Below are 14,931 nucleotides of genomic sequence, written 5' to 3' on the forward strand. Positions count from 1 at the left end.
TAATGTTTAATAAAAAAATTTATTAAAGAAAATAAAATCAACTAATAGAAAAACTTAATGATCACACCAAACATATCTTATTTGCAAAATTGAAAATACACAATGCAACAAAAGTAGTTTTCCGCCACAAAAAAGTTTTATCAATAAATTAACAAACAGTCATTGTAGTTACAGTTTCCATAAAAATATTATGGACCATGAAGAGAGCTAGTATAGACCCAAATAGTGATGAGAAAAAGGAAGCACCATATTCATTCTTATTTCTAATATTTTTTTAAGAAAAATATTTATTCATGTATTTATTATTTTTTAAAATATTTGTAATTAATTAATGTACTTCTACTAAAAAAATATGAATACTCAAAGTTAATTTTGTTTACCCACATGTCTCGTAAACTTTTTCATTAATTGAAAATCTTAAACAAAATATATCTATCTATGTCTATCTATAAAATAATATATACAAATCAAGAGAATACAAATGAAAAGTTTTTACATATGTCAAAAAATAATTAAAAATTACCAAAGAAGAAATGTTTCCACCTACGTGGCAAATCCAGCACAAGTGACTTTACCAACCAAGAATGCGTGGCACTAAGAAACCCCAAATACCTCACTCCTCAACACTTCAGTATCATTCTTTGGATTTTTTTTTCTTCTAAAACTGGTGTAATTTTATTTCGAAATTCCAAGCAATTATTTTTATTCTCAAAATGGGTAAATCACCAATATAGAGTGCATTTTGATAAGGCAAAATGGCCACCGATTTTTTAAAAAATTAAAAATTGTATATGTGTAATAAATTTCTAATTGAAATCGTATTTTATACATACATTTTAATATTATAATATATTAATTTTATTAAAAAATTAAAATCATATATTTGAAATACGATTCAAACAAGTTTTAAATACATTTTAAATATTATAATATATAAAATTAAAATATGTATATAATATATAGAAATACATTTTAAATATTTTAATATATAATAATTTTAATATACATTTTTAGTATTTAAAATAAAAATAATATAAAATTAGATAAATTTAATTTACTATTATAACTTTGTTTTATATATAATTAAAGAATATTAGATTTTAGTATTTAAAATAAAATAAAAATAAAAAAATAGATAAATTTAATTTTTTATTACAATTTTTTTCCATATATAATTGAAGAAAATTATATTTTTATAAAATATGTTTTTAACTAAATAAAGATTATTAGTCTAATGAGACCAAACTTCATCCAGAATCCCAAAAAAATCATACATACCAACAACTAATCTAATCGTATACATAATAAAATATAAACATTTTCAAAAAGTCAAACAAATTCTTACAACTGCAATGAATATCACAATAAAGCAGACAATACTGAAATGTAAACTATTGTATTGTTTTCTTGTTTTATATGATAACTAATGTTTTCCGGTAACATTCTTTATTTGAACTTTTTTTGTTAAAGTTTCTCGTTTACTTTTAGTATTTTGAATTAGAATTTTACTATTTTATGAATTAAATTTACTTTAATCATTTTTTTAAAATAATTAATTTATATTATTTTATATTATTAAAGTATCACATCTTTAATTTTATTAAAAATTCAAAATGATTTTTATCCATAGTAAATAAATATTTTCTGAAAAATTATTTAGTTAAAAAAATATGTTATAAAAATATAATTTTCTTTAATTATATATAAAAAAGTTATAATAATAAATTAAATTTATCTAATTTTATATTATTTATTTTAAATGCTAGAATAATATATATTAAAATATCTAAAACGTACTTTTATATATTATATATATTTTTATTTTATATATTATTATATATTGTAATATATTATAATATTTAAAACGTACTATTTTTAGCTAAAATTGTATTTTACATATACAATTTTTCAAAAATTAATATATTAAAATATATTATAATATTAAAAACGTATAAATACGATTTCAATTAAAAAATATATTTGAGATATACGATTTTTAATTTTTTTCAAAATCCTATATGGGGTTGGCCATTTTGTAACAAAATGGCACTCCCTATTGACAATTTACTGATTTTGGGAATAAAAAAAATTATCCAATTTAATAATTTCAAAATAAAATTACATTAGTTTTTTTTAAAAAAACTATTCTTTGTTTATCTAAAAAAAAACCTAATCCAACGAAATTCATGCTACAAATTTCTAATATTTTATTATTGATATAATCCATAATCTATATCATATATTACCTAGAAACAATTCACACTGCTACAAATAAATACATAAAATATGACTTCCTATAAGGACGTTCTTAAAGAACAATCATAATAATAGAGACAATGACATTTTTATAGTTTTTTTTAAAATTTCGTTACTTTTTAACGATGGTTCGTCGTTATATGTTGGATCTGACACTTTTATTTCGCGTGGGCTACACTCTTCTCACTTCTTCTCTTCCTCTCATCACTCCCTTCTTCATCACTCTTCGCCGTCCTCAACACTTTCCTCCATTCATCTCTTCCTCATTCTCACTTAACCTTCATCACATTATCTTCTTCCTCGCACATCCCGCATTCCCATCACACAACTCGTCGTGCCTCTGCCTCAAACCCTCCCTCTTGCGTTTCACCTCTGCGATGCGTCGCCGCGTCTTCCAACTCTCACTGCGCTGCCCTCTCTCCTCCCTACCTTTCTTCCTCCCTCCCTTTCTCACTCCCTCTGTACCTCCCTAGCAATCGCACGTCAACAACGAAGGACGTCGTGCCTCTGCGGTGCGCCGTCGCATCTCCCAACTGTCATTGTGCTGTCGTGCCGCCTTCTCTCCTCCCTACCTATCTTTCTCACTCCCAACGTACCTCCACAATAACCGCGCGCCAACAACAAAGGACGATGTATCGTTACTTCTCCTCTGCGCAAGTGGACGTCCGCACCGCTACTCTCCGCACCGTCGCGCCTGACCGCCCTCGTGCTTCGCTTACCCGTGTCATTTTTCCCACCAGGATATTGTTTTAATATTTTTTGTTTTCAAATGTCACAGTTTTTCAATGACCCACAACAACTAGATTCAAAAGCGTTAGAGTATGTGACGACAACATGGTCAAAATATTTTGTAACCATGTATAACACCTTAGGATAGATAAATCATTAGAATGATATAAAACTTTTTCATATATTACCAAAACTTTTTGTATAATGTTATATATACTTAATTTGTTGTATGCATTTTTCATATTTAAATTATGATATTAAATGCTTTTATTTTTTGGAAATTAGATATTTTTATGCAAGTTTGAAGTGTATTATATGAAATAAAACATTTAAAAAAAAGATATATACATATAACAACAGTTCTATATGGAATCGTCTTTACAAATTTTGCTTTTTCTAAACTTTTACCACTTATAACAACAATTTTAGGAGGAACTGTCTTTAAAAATATTTTTTAAAAATTCAATTATTTACTAGTCAAAATAGCGACAATTAGTTACACATATTTATATTACTTATTTATAACGACGATTTAAGAATTATTGTTATAAATAACTTATTTATAACGACACTCAAAATAATGATGATGAATAATCTTTATATACCTTTTTACTTGTTGTTAATGTAATTTTTTTACTAGTGTGATATTTATTATATGTATTATTTATCATTATTTTAAATCATTATATTTTTATTAATTAAATTTATATAGTAAATATTTTATATTTTTAAAAATAAATGTCAAAGTATCAGTATAAGTATATATATATATATATATATATATATATATATATATATATATATATATTCTTTTAAAGACACATAGTTGTACATGATTTGCTTTAGAACATTTCAGTAACATTTCACTATTTTTATTTGTATTTCTATTAACTATGATTGTTTTTATATCTTGAATATCAAAGTAAATATAAAATTTTAAATAAAATATCATTAATTATATTTTTTAAATTATTTAAATTTAATATTAAAAATAAAAATTTTATGAACTTATCTCCACCAATAAAATTTAACACAATACTTTATAAAGCAATCATAATAAACATATTTTTTTTAAATATCATAATTTTCAATTTGCATAACTATTTAATAAATTAATTAATTATTAATTTTTTTAAAATTAAAATTAAAATTTTAACTTAATTCAATATTAAAACTTATTTATGTCACTTCTTTTAGAATAAAATCTTCCAGATAAAATCAACATAATCAAGCATGATAGCAATTTATATTAACAAGAATATATATATATATATATATATACTTAATTAATTATTTTATTAAAATTAAATATGATAAAATCAACATAATTAATTGATTAATCATATTTTAAAGTTACTGAAATATCTCCAACATAATTTCTCACGTGGAGAACTTAATATTTTAAACATAAAACAATATATTTATAAATAATTTAATAATATTTTAATATCGAATGATATAATAAATTCAATAAATATTGTTAAAAGTAGATTATGATTCTACTTTAAAAAATAAATTTTAAGTTTAACTTAATTTAGAAAAAAATTAAGATTTATACCAAAAATGTAAATATATATATATATATATATATAATGTGTCTAAGCGTTAAAAAAAACGTAAACATCAAACACGTGTCTCTAATAAATATTATATATGTCTAAAACCTATCAAATATGACCAGAAACTATTTTAAAGTATTCTGAGAAGGAGGTGACAATGCTTCCTATTACATTATTTGTAATTGCTTTTGAAAGTATATGATGGGTGGAAGAGTTGTATAATCTAAAAAGATATTTTCTAATTTTAACACAGTAATGTCATATTCTTAATGTTATCTTTAACTAATCTCTTTTATAAAGAAAAAGAAAAAAAAAATCAACGTAAAGAATAAGATCTAGAAGTTATATATAACTTCTGTTAGAGAAAATTGTTTTAAGGAGAAGGTGTTATGTGAATGAGACAATAACTGCAAAATGTCGTACTACAAGTTAATATTGAAACATACAATAACTCTTATGTGCATCATTCTAAAGTTAATAATAGTGGGAAGATTTAGTAATTTAGTAAATTTGCATTATCATAACATCAACAACTAAGATAAATGAAGATAGTTTTCTAAGGTAAACAGAGAAAAAAGATGGAACAGAACAGGGCAAATGAACTGACAAGATCATAGATTGAAGCAAGAAACTGAAAATGGCCTAATGCTTCATGAGAAACATACAATCAGCACTAGCTGTAAGAATTAGGCAATAATTTTGTATACAAAATCAGACTACAAATGTTTCAGATGTGGTAAAAAAATCCAATTAAACTTAGATGTGACAAAACCAACACAATACTATCTGTTTACCATTTAAATAATAGATGTGACAGATTACACTGGTGAAATGCTTAGAGTAAGTCTAGACAAGAAATTTGAAAAGATTAACATAGCTCTTGCAACATTTTAGTGTCTCTGATACATTTTGAAAAGTATGGATACTTGTGTTCAAGTGATTCTTGGAGACACCATTGGCCTCAATGGATTCTTCATCACAATAGTGAAGGCCTGCTTCTCACTCATGTCAACCTCACACCCATCTTCAAGTGTCCATTTGAAATCCCTCACCAAATTGGCCACAAAGTACTCAAGGTGAAGGGTTGCCATACTAATTGCTGGACAAATTCTCCTCCCTGCTCCAAAAGGCATCATTTTAATCTCCATTGTCCCTTTCAAATCAAACTTAGCATCTCCACCATGCTTCAGAAACCTTTCAGGTTTGAACTCCATAGGATCTTCCCACACATTAGGATCCCACCCAAATTCAGCCACAAGAAAATTCACAATTGCTTTTTTTGGTATATCATAGCCATCCATAACAGTGTCCTGTGTAACTGCCCTTGGCAGTATAAAATGCCCCGGAGGGTGTCTCCTTAAAGTCTCCAACACCACAGCCTTCAAATAAGGCATCCTTTTCAAATGCTCCTCCTCAATGTCCTCACCAGGTCCCACAACATCCTTAATTTCATCAAACAACTTCTCTTGCATGTCCTGGTACTTCACTAAATTCGCCATGGTCCATACCCACGTGGTAACTGTTGTATCAGTTCCACCTATCATAAACTCAGCACACATACTCACCAACTCTTCATCCCTCAACTTGCTTCCATTGCTTGGGAGCTTCATATCAAAAAGGGTATCCACATAAGGCTTAAACTCTTCTCCAATCTCATCTTCAACACCAACCTTGCCCTTTATTTTCTCTTGGCGTGCTTTTATGATAGGGAGGAACACATTCACCTGATCCTCACGAATTTTCAAGATCTCTCTCCACAGTCCTCTGAACACAATCTTAGACAAGACAGGTGCAAAATTCAGCACATTGAATTTAATGAAATTGTGAAGAAAACCATGTTGCACCCTTTGGATATTCCTAACGGTTCTCTCATCAAATTTCTCTCCAAAACATATGTACGAAAATAAAGCATACAATGCATAGTTGAAATGGTCTTCCATTGGTACGGCCTTATTGCCAGACTCAATTTCATCAATAATATTTTTCTTTAATATATTCAGTGCCCAACTGCGACAATGAGAATATGATTTTAACTGAGAAGGTTGAATTACTTGCATTAAATTTTGGCGCATCATTCGCCAATTGTGGCCAAATGGAGAAGTGGTGACAGTATATTGGTTAGGAAAGAAAACTTGTGTGGTTTGAAGAGCCAAAGGTCGACCAGCAAAAACTGTGCCATTTTTAACAAGTGCTCTGTGAGCAGCTTCTTGACATGTTATGAAAATGGAAGGGGTGGAACCTATGTGAATGGTGACTATGTTACCATATTTTGAACGTAAAGAGCGAAGAACAGGTTCAAGATCAGCAAAATTTTTGGAGGACTTAAGGAGCCAAAATATGTTACCTAAGATGGGTATGGTTGGAGGGCTTGGTGGTAGCCTCTTGTTGTTGATGATTTTGAGAAAGACTTGAACACATATAAAAACACATGCAAGAAGATAGAACCAGAATCCCATTTTTTTCTCTCTTTTTTCTTCTTTGGTAATCATGTATATATTATCTCTCTTTCTTTGCTCTTTGAATTTATATATTGTAAGTTATGTTATTGTTAAAAGTTTAACGTTATATGATATTTTTCACTGTTATATATACATTACAATTAATGTTTAGTAGTTTCTAAATTCTAAAACAACGCTTATTGATAAAATATATGAAACCATCTTACTGAAAATGCGAGTACCTCCATTGCACGTATCTGAGAGGCTTTATCAGCTAAAAGAATCTTTCAAATGCCATAAAGATAAAATTTAAAAATTTTCAACAAATGTATTTCGATATAATTGGATGACATAAATTTGATAATTCTTCATAGTAAAATAAGTTGTTTAAAAATATTGAATTTTTTTTTTGAAAAATATTTCAAATAACTAAAATAATAAAATTTAAAATTACGTCTAGTCACTTGCTCTTTATACATATACAACATACATACACATATAAAGTTTAAATTTAAAACTTTATATTTTAAAATGAAATTTTATTTTAAAAGAGAAATTTAATTACTTTCTCTAAATAAGAAAATTTAAATTTAAATTTAAAATATTTTAATTACTCTATTTGCATAAAAAATTATAAAATAAAGAAAATTTAGTCATAATTAATTTAAATATTATATATTTCAATTTCTTTATAATTTTTTGAAATTCTTCATTCAAATACAGAATTTAACGATCTGGAAAAGTTTTTATGAAAATACTTAGAATAAAGTTTTTGAATCATGTAATCGATAAATATGTTGCAGAGAAGAATTGAAAATAAGTATTATTTAACTTTGAGTTTTAAATAATTTTTAGATTAATAGGTTAAATCACGTTTAGTTATAGTAGATACTTTTGTGTGGGTTTGTGTTGTTTAATTTTCTGTTGTTGCTCGTGAAAAATCTAACCTCATTACTTTTTCATTTTATTTTGCAATTATTTTGGAAATTATGAAATCTAGTTTATCAAAATAATATATATATATATATATTTAAATAATTATCCAATTTTTGTTAACCTAAATGTGATTCAATATTTATTTTTAAAGTTTCAAAAAATTCAAATTTAGTTTATAAATTACAATTTTCATATATTATATAATATCCAATTATCAAAATGATGAAAATTGGACATAATCAAATTAAAAATAAAATTTTATCAAATTACACTATAATTCTTAAAATTCAAAACACATATTATATTATAGTATTTTGTATATACAATTAAATGTTTCATGCATTATTTAACTTAAAATAATAAACAAACTTGTTGTAAAAAAATAGTATAAAATAGAAAATTATGCACATATAAATTCATAATAGAATTGGACAAAACTTATATCTGGAGAGAAAATTATCAAAATAAAGAGTTAGAGATTTGGATTAATGACACCCTAAAATTGAAATGAATGTCTTAAAGTGATGTATTCTCATATTTATAGAGTAGGACTGATGGGAAGAAATAAATTTTAACTTTAACTGAATGAAACTAGATGACTAAGAATTTAAATAACTAAGTAAGGAGAAGAAAGCTTATCTTAAGATTTTCTTTCTCTTGCCGGAAATTGGGAAGTAGATGTTAGGCAAAAATTTTGCACAAAAGAATTTTTTTTTCGCAAGCTCATCATTTATATTAAAGTTGTCATGTCACAAAGGTAAACAAAAAATCTTCTTACTTTTTTCTTATTGATAGTATGTGAAAATTGTGAGAGAAATGAACTCGGTTCATTTTTTTTTGTTTGTTTTCAATTAGATCAAATAGGAATGATAATTCGGGTTGAACCGCTCTGCATTTGCCTCCATAAAATACGGGTCGGGTTGGTTTGTTCCACATAAGAGTCCGCCCACATACAATAGGAGGATGTATGTAGATTAATGAAGTCAAATGTAGATTAAAATCAACGCATAAATTAAAATTAATGGTTCAAGTCGTCACCATAACATAAATGATTCTTGTACAAAATAAATAATGATACCCACAATAAAAAAGAGAAAAAAAATTATGCTGTCCACAATTAATTTATTGCCAATCATTCATTATGTGCTACCAAGTCATGTTTTAGTTGTATAACTTAAAATTAATGGTTAAAACCAATATGTTCATCGGACAAAATAAATGGTCATAGTACAAATTAAAATATAATTTTATTTCCATAATAATCTGGATAAAGAAATGATAGTTCAACTAATTCAGTCAAATTTGAAAAGAAAAACACTTTCTATATTTTGAATCTATTCAAACATACTATTCTAATTAAATTCTGTTCGAATTTGTTGTGACAATGACAAAGCAACACACAACCTACAACTTTATCTTTTTTTTGTGAGTTAGCTCCTCGCCCCACCCCACTATTAATGTGTGCAGGCTGCGAGTTATGTGAAGTAAAACTAAGGAGTTCACAGATTGAATTAGTAAGCTCATCCATACTTTTTGCTAGGTAATATAACTTAAAAGAATATTTAGTCGTATGTGATTGACGTCTGATTGTTTTTCGGCAGTTTAACTGTAGATATATTTTCTCGTGGTTAATTCAAATTATATGTAAATAAGACTAACAAAATCATTAATCCTTAAATAAAATAAGAAAAGGGTAAGATCCAAAAGAAAAAAAAAACAATGACTCCGCTGTATAAGAAAATCTTTTGGAGAGAAATCTCACCTTCAATTTTCAGTTATTTCATAGATATTTTTTCATTTACTCCATTTTGAATTAATTTAATTATTGAGTGACTTTCGTGGAATACATGTGCAATGACAAGTTGTCACTGGGATAGAAATCCAAGAATCATATGCCATCTCTATGTGATACCTAAAAGATCAGCATTTATGGTTATTTTGTGAATCAATAGAACTAAGGATAAAAAAAATAGAAGATGAGAAATCATATCATACTTAAAACCTACCATTTAAAAATTAAGGTTTCAATCAATTTTTTATCTTTGTTTTTATGGTTCTCTATGACTTTTCAGTTTTACTTTTTTTCTCTCCACATAGTCCCTCAAAAGAATATTATTATGTTTTTTTAATACCATATTGAATTGAAGTGTCAGATACATCCAAAATAAAGTTTAGATTGGTGAAATAAAATTGCATAACGTTACTTTACTTTACTTTTATATATTACCAAATGTGCTCACATTTAGTTAACAGCTAATATGTTGATTAAAAAAACCTAAATATAAAAAACAAAACAACTTATTTTTATTAAAAGACAGTAAACCATAAAAAAAAATTATTAGACAAATAAAAAAAATTCTCAAATTCTAATAATTAAAGAAATTAATATATATATTAGTTATACTAACCAGATGTATTTACTAATGGATATTACATAATAATTTGGAAGTTTAGTGATTTTTACTTAGAGCATGGATATCACATAATAATTTAGAATTTTAGTTTCTCATTCTCATTTACTGTAAATTACATGTATTTTTATTTTGGTTTTCTTATTTTTTGTATGATGAGAGGATGTATGTAGATTAATTTTAATATAAAATTAATGATTGTTCAATGGTATAAATTAAAAATTAATGGTCATAGTACAAAATAAATGGTCATAGTACAAAATAAATGGTCATCCTACAAAATAAAATATAATTTTATCCCACAGTGATAAAGGAAAAAGAAAAAAGAAATGATGGTTCAACTAATTCAATTTAATTTGAAAAAAAAAATTAATGGTGTTTATCTTTCTATATTTTAAATGTATTCAAACATAGATAACTACTCCACAATTAGTTTATTGTCAACCATTTAATATGTATTACCAAAATCTTCTGCATCATAAGGGCCTGTTTAAATTAGATTCTGTTTTAATTTAAGCAATTTCTTCCTGCACCCAATCCATTGTGATTGACACTCGACCAACATCCTAAAATTCAATTGTACCCTTGTCATGTTTATTTTGAAAAAGCTTGTAGGGTGCGCTGATGCCCTCATACCTTCACGCAACAATGGAGGACCTTCGCGTGGCTTCATCTTTGTTCAAGGGGTCCTTCCACTCAACACTACGCTGTTGGAGAAATGTCAACCAAGATGCGAGGATGCGAACGCTCGTGCGAGAGATGGTGTTGGGTGCGAGAATGACAGAAACAAACTTGGGTGTGTGATTGGGTGCAGAAATCACTAAACCCTAATTTCATTTTCATTAAGGGTAATTTGGTACTTTCACAAATGCAATTGGGTGCAGGTCCAATTTGATTGGGTGAATGGAGAATCAGCCTTTAAGTTACTGTGACAGTGACAGAGCATCACACAAGGTACATAACACAACTTTGTCTTTTTTTTGCGGGTTAGTGGGCCACCCGTCCCACCCTGCTTTTGATCTGTGCGGACTACGGATTATGCGAGAAGAGTTTAAGTGGGTCAGCGGGTTGAATTACTGAGCTCGTCCTATGCTTTCGTTAACGAACTGCGGGTCGACCTGCAGAGCCCGTCCCGCATTGCTATCCCTAAGATCAAACAATGAATTTGAGTTTATTGCTTTGTAATACACAATTTGCTATCTAAACCCTTATTAAACCCAAAATCATGTATTTCTCAATAAAGATAACATTTCAAACTTTTTAATATATTCTAACATTTATTTATATGAATTACGTTTATCTTTATTATTATTTTTCTAAAATTTTATAATAATTTTTTTATAAATCTTATTAGTGATGAATTTTACAATGGAATTATGGATGAAATTCGAAATTAGTAGAAATTTTAGTTAAATTTTTTGTATTAAGTAAATTTATACAGGAAATAAAACAAAGTTCAGTGTATATTTAAAAGTTATAAATCAAATGAATAGTTTTCATTGTGATTTTAAAGTGTTTTCAAAAATCAACTTAATTAGTTGATTAGGGGCTTAATTGCAATTATTAAAAATTGACTAGGAACAAAACCACAATTAATAAAAATATTCAAGGACTATTGAAAATAATAAAAGTATCGAGGACCAATTTATAATTGTTGAAAATACTTAGAAGTCAATTTGTAATTTTTTTTAGGATTTTATATGCAATTATAAAAAACATTTATAAACTTAACAAAAACACATAATTTTTGTTCTTGAAGGATATAAACTAAATTTTGAAGTTAGGAAGAAAATCAAACCTAAATAATAATTAATTTTACTTTCTATAATAGAATTTTACAAAAAAAATACTTTCATTACACATTTTTACAACATTACTAAGACTTGTTATTGAAAGTAATATAACAACACTTTTATAATATGGTTATGGAAGAGAGATTTGATATTAGATAATATTGTAATTTTTCTATTTTTTTTATTAGTAAAAACTCAATTAAATTAGATGGAGTATTTTATGGGTGTCCTAATCCTTATAAAAAATATGACAGTCTCAACATGCTTATCAACTTTACATCTCAATCTATCAAAATACCAATTGTATAAAGTTATTAGATTTCTATCAATACATAATTCGTATTGCACCCATCTTCATATCCTGATATCCACATTCTTATAACACCACATAAGCAAAATCATGAGCCCAAACAAACTAATCCTATGACATTAAAGCACCATTAACATAACCAACATTCATAAGCCTTCAGCCCAAAGTGCATCCTTTTCCGCTGCAAAAGCAAGAAAAACAACATAAAAAAATAGTCCTTGAACAGTTTGTTCTACCATTCTCTTGACTCTCCTAACCGCTTCTAGACCCCTTATTAAGTTGTTATCTGGTGTTGCATCTTGCTCGCTATCTAGAATAATAGACATGTTCATATCCCTTATGCATCATAGCCCTTCTAACACCCAATGTTTCCTATAAGCTTTATGTTCGTGCAAAACCAACACAATGGCAACCTTCCAGCTTAAAGTTGTGAATAGCAATACCAACTCCCAAAAAGAAATCTGCATGAAAGCTTTAAGTCCAACACCAGACAAAACAATAACAACCAATATAAGGCCCTTGCACAAGGTAAACAACCTTACCAAATACATCTATAACTGGTTTGCAATTCCTCCTTTCCCTATAAATCGTCCTTTCACTTTCCGCTAAGATCATTATCATGTGAAGACACTATGCCTTTTCCTCTTTACACATTCCTTGCACATGCAACAAAAGAAGATACCACATCCAAGTAAGCAATATCTTACACGTAACCACTGCAGCCTAGCAGATTAACCAACACCACAACAAACTATAAAACTCATATAACAGTTTCACCACTTCTTCTACCCCCAAAACGGAATGAAATCCAAAAACTACCTCTAAGAATTCTCTTCTAATGGATTTTAAGTGTTCTATTAATAGAAGAGGTCATAGAGAGTGACGTTTCCTGTAGTGGTGATGCGGCGGTGCGGTTCTGCTAGGATTCTCTCTGCAACACAAGAAATCAACCAAAAAACAGAAGGCAAAAAACAAAGAACAAAGGTAGAGTGATAGGGAAAGGAACCCTAGAAGATGAGAAGAGATTAGAGAAACAGGGGCAGAGAATAAGCGAGAGAAAGATAGAAAGAATCTTTTATTATTTTGTCAAAATTCCAATTACAGATTATCTGGCAGTGTTGATATAAAACACTTGAAAAAACCAAAAGGAAACGGAAATGGGCCTAAAGCTGATGAGCGGCCCAATACACATATATGCAGCCCAAATAAAAGAAACACATAATTTCATGAACATTCCAGAAACAGCACGTGCATCCAACTTTTTTCTGTTAGAAGTGATAGTACTAGAATAACAAAGGCATCCAAACACGCGAAGAGCAGTTAGATCATACGATTTAGCATGCAGTTTCTCATAAGGAGATTTATTATCTAATAAAGGAGTCGGAGTGCAGTTTATCAAAAGAACAACATGTAAAGTAGCAAAATTCCAAAATATAGGAGGCAAGTTTGCTTGAAAAATAAGAGGACGAGTTACATTTAGTATATGCTGATGTTTCCTCTCAGCCACACCGTTTTGTTCGGGTGTCTCAACACAAGTAGTTTGATGAATAATACCTTTAGAGGAGAAAAAAGATTTCAAGGCAAATTCTTGTCCATTATCAGTACGAATTATTTTGACATTGTTTTCAAACTGATTTTTAACATATGCAATGAAATTTTCAATGTGAGTTCTGGTTTCAGATTTAGTGACCATGGGAATAAGCCAAGTAAAACTTGAAAAATCATCAACAATAGTTAAAAAATATTTATGACCATACATAGAAGAAACAGACCATGGACCCCAAATATCCATATGAAGTAATTCAAAACAGCGATTAGTACGAGAACTACTCAAAGGAAAGCACAATCTCTTTTGTTTTGCTCTATGGCAAGTATCACATACATGGGTTTTGTCAGCAGTAATAAACGGAAATTGAGTTCTCAAAACAAGTAATCTTTCATCAGAAGTATGACCCATTCTATTATGCCACAGATTATGGTCTTTATCAGTGGTACTGTAAGAAGAGGCAACAGTTTTGAGCCTAGAATTACAAACAACAGCAGAATCAAGAATATACAGGTCATTTGTATTCTTAACTGTACCAATCCTCTCGTTGGTAACATTGTCCTGTATTTCACATTTATTTGAAGAGAAAATTAATCTGTAATCCAAGTCAGAAGTAATTTTTGAGACAGATATCAAATTAAAAGCAAAGTGAGGTACATACAAGACATTTCTTAAGTAAAACCTTTTACTAAAGACAACAGTGTCAGAGTATTTAGCCAGAACATGATGGCCATTTGGCAGATTTATAGGGACAGGTTTAATAGATTTATATGAGGCAAAATTAGATAAAGAAACACATACATGATCAGTAGCTCCTGAGTCTAAGACCCAACAAGAATTAGTTTTGAGAGGAAGATTACCTGTTGAAGAATTAGAGTGATCCGTCACTTGGTGAGCTGAATGGGTGGAGAGAGATCCCACTTGATTCACTTGTGCCGGATTGATCATGCTTT

General features: G+C 28.1%; 1 protein-coding gene across 1 annotated transcript; it reads right to left on the bottom strand.

Annotated features, from left to right (window-relative positions):
• Positions 1-5,476: 5,476 nt before the first annotated feature.
• Positions 5,477-7,000, bottom strand: LOC137811123 (cytochrome P450 89A2). Its single transcript, XM_068612723.1, has one exon. It carries the CDS (start codon positions 6,998-7,000, stop codon positions 5,477-5,479), a length of 1,524 nt encoding a protein of 507 aa, XP_068468824.1.
• Between the last annotated feature and the right edge of the window lie 7,931 nt (positions 7,001-14,931).

Source organism: Phaseolus vulgaris, chromosome 2 (genome assembly GCF_051622355.1).
Source record: "Phaseolus vulgaris cultivar YP4 chromosome 2, ASM5162235v1, whole genome shotgun sequence".
Classification (NCBI taxonomy): Eukaryota; Viridiplantae; Streptophyta; class Magnoliopsida; order Fabales; family Fabaceae; genus Phaseolus; species Phaseolus vulgaris.

What these genes read in the sequence shown, in the direction of transcription:
- LOC137811123 (XM_068612723.1), bottom strand. Translation starts at nt 7,000, where the DNA reads ATGGGATTCTGGTTCTATCTTCTTGCATGTGTTTTTATATGTGTTCAA.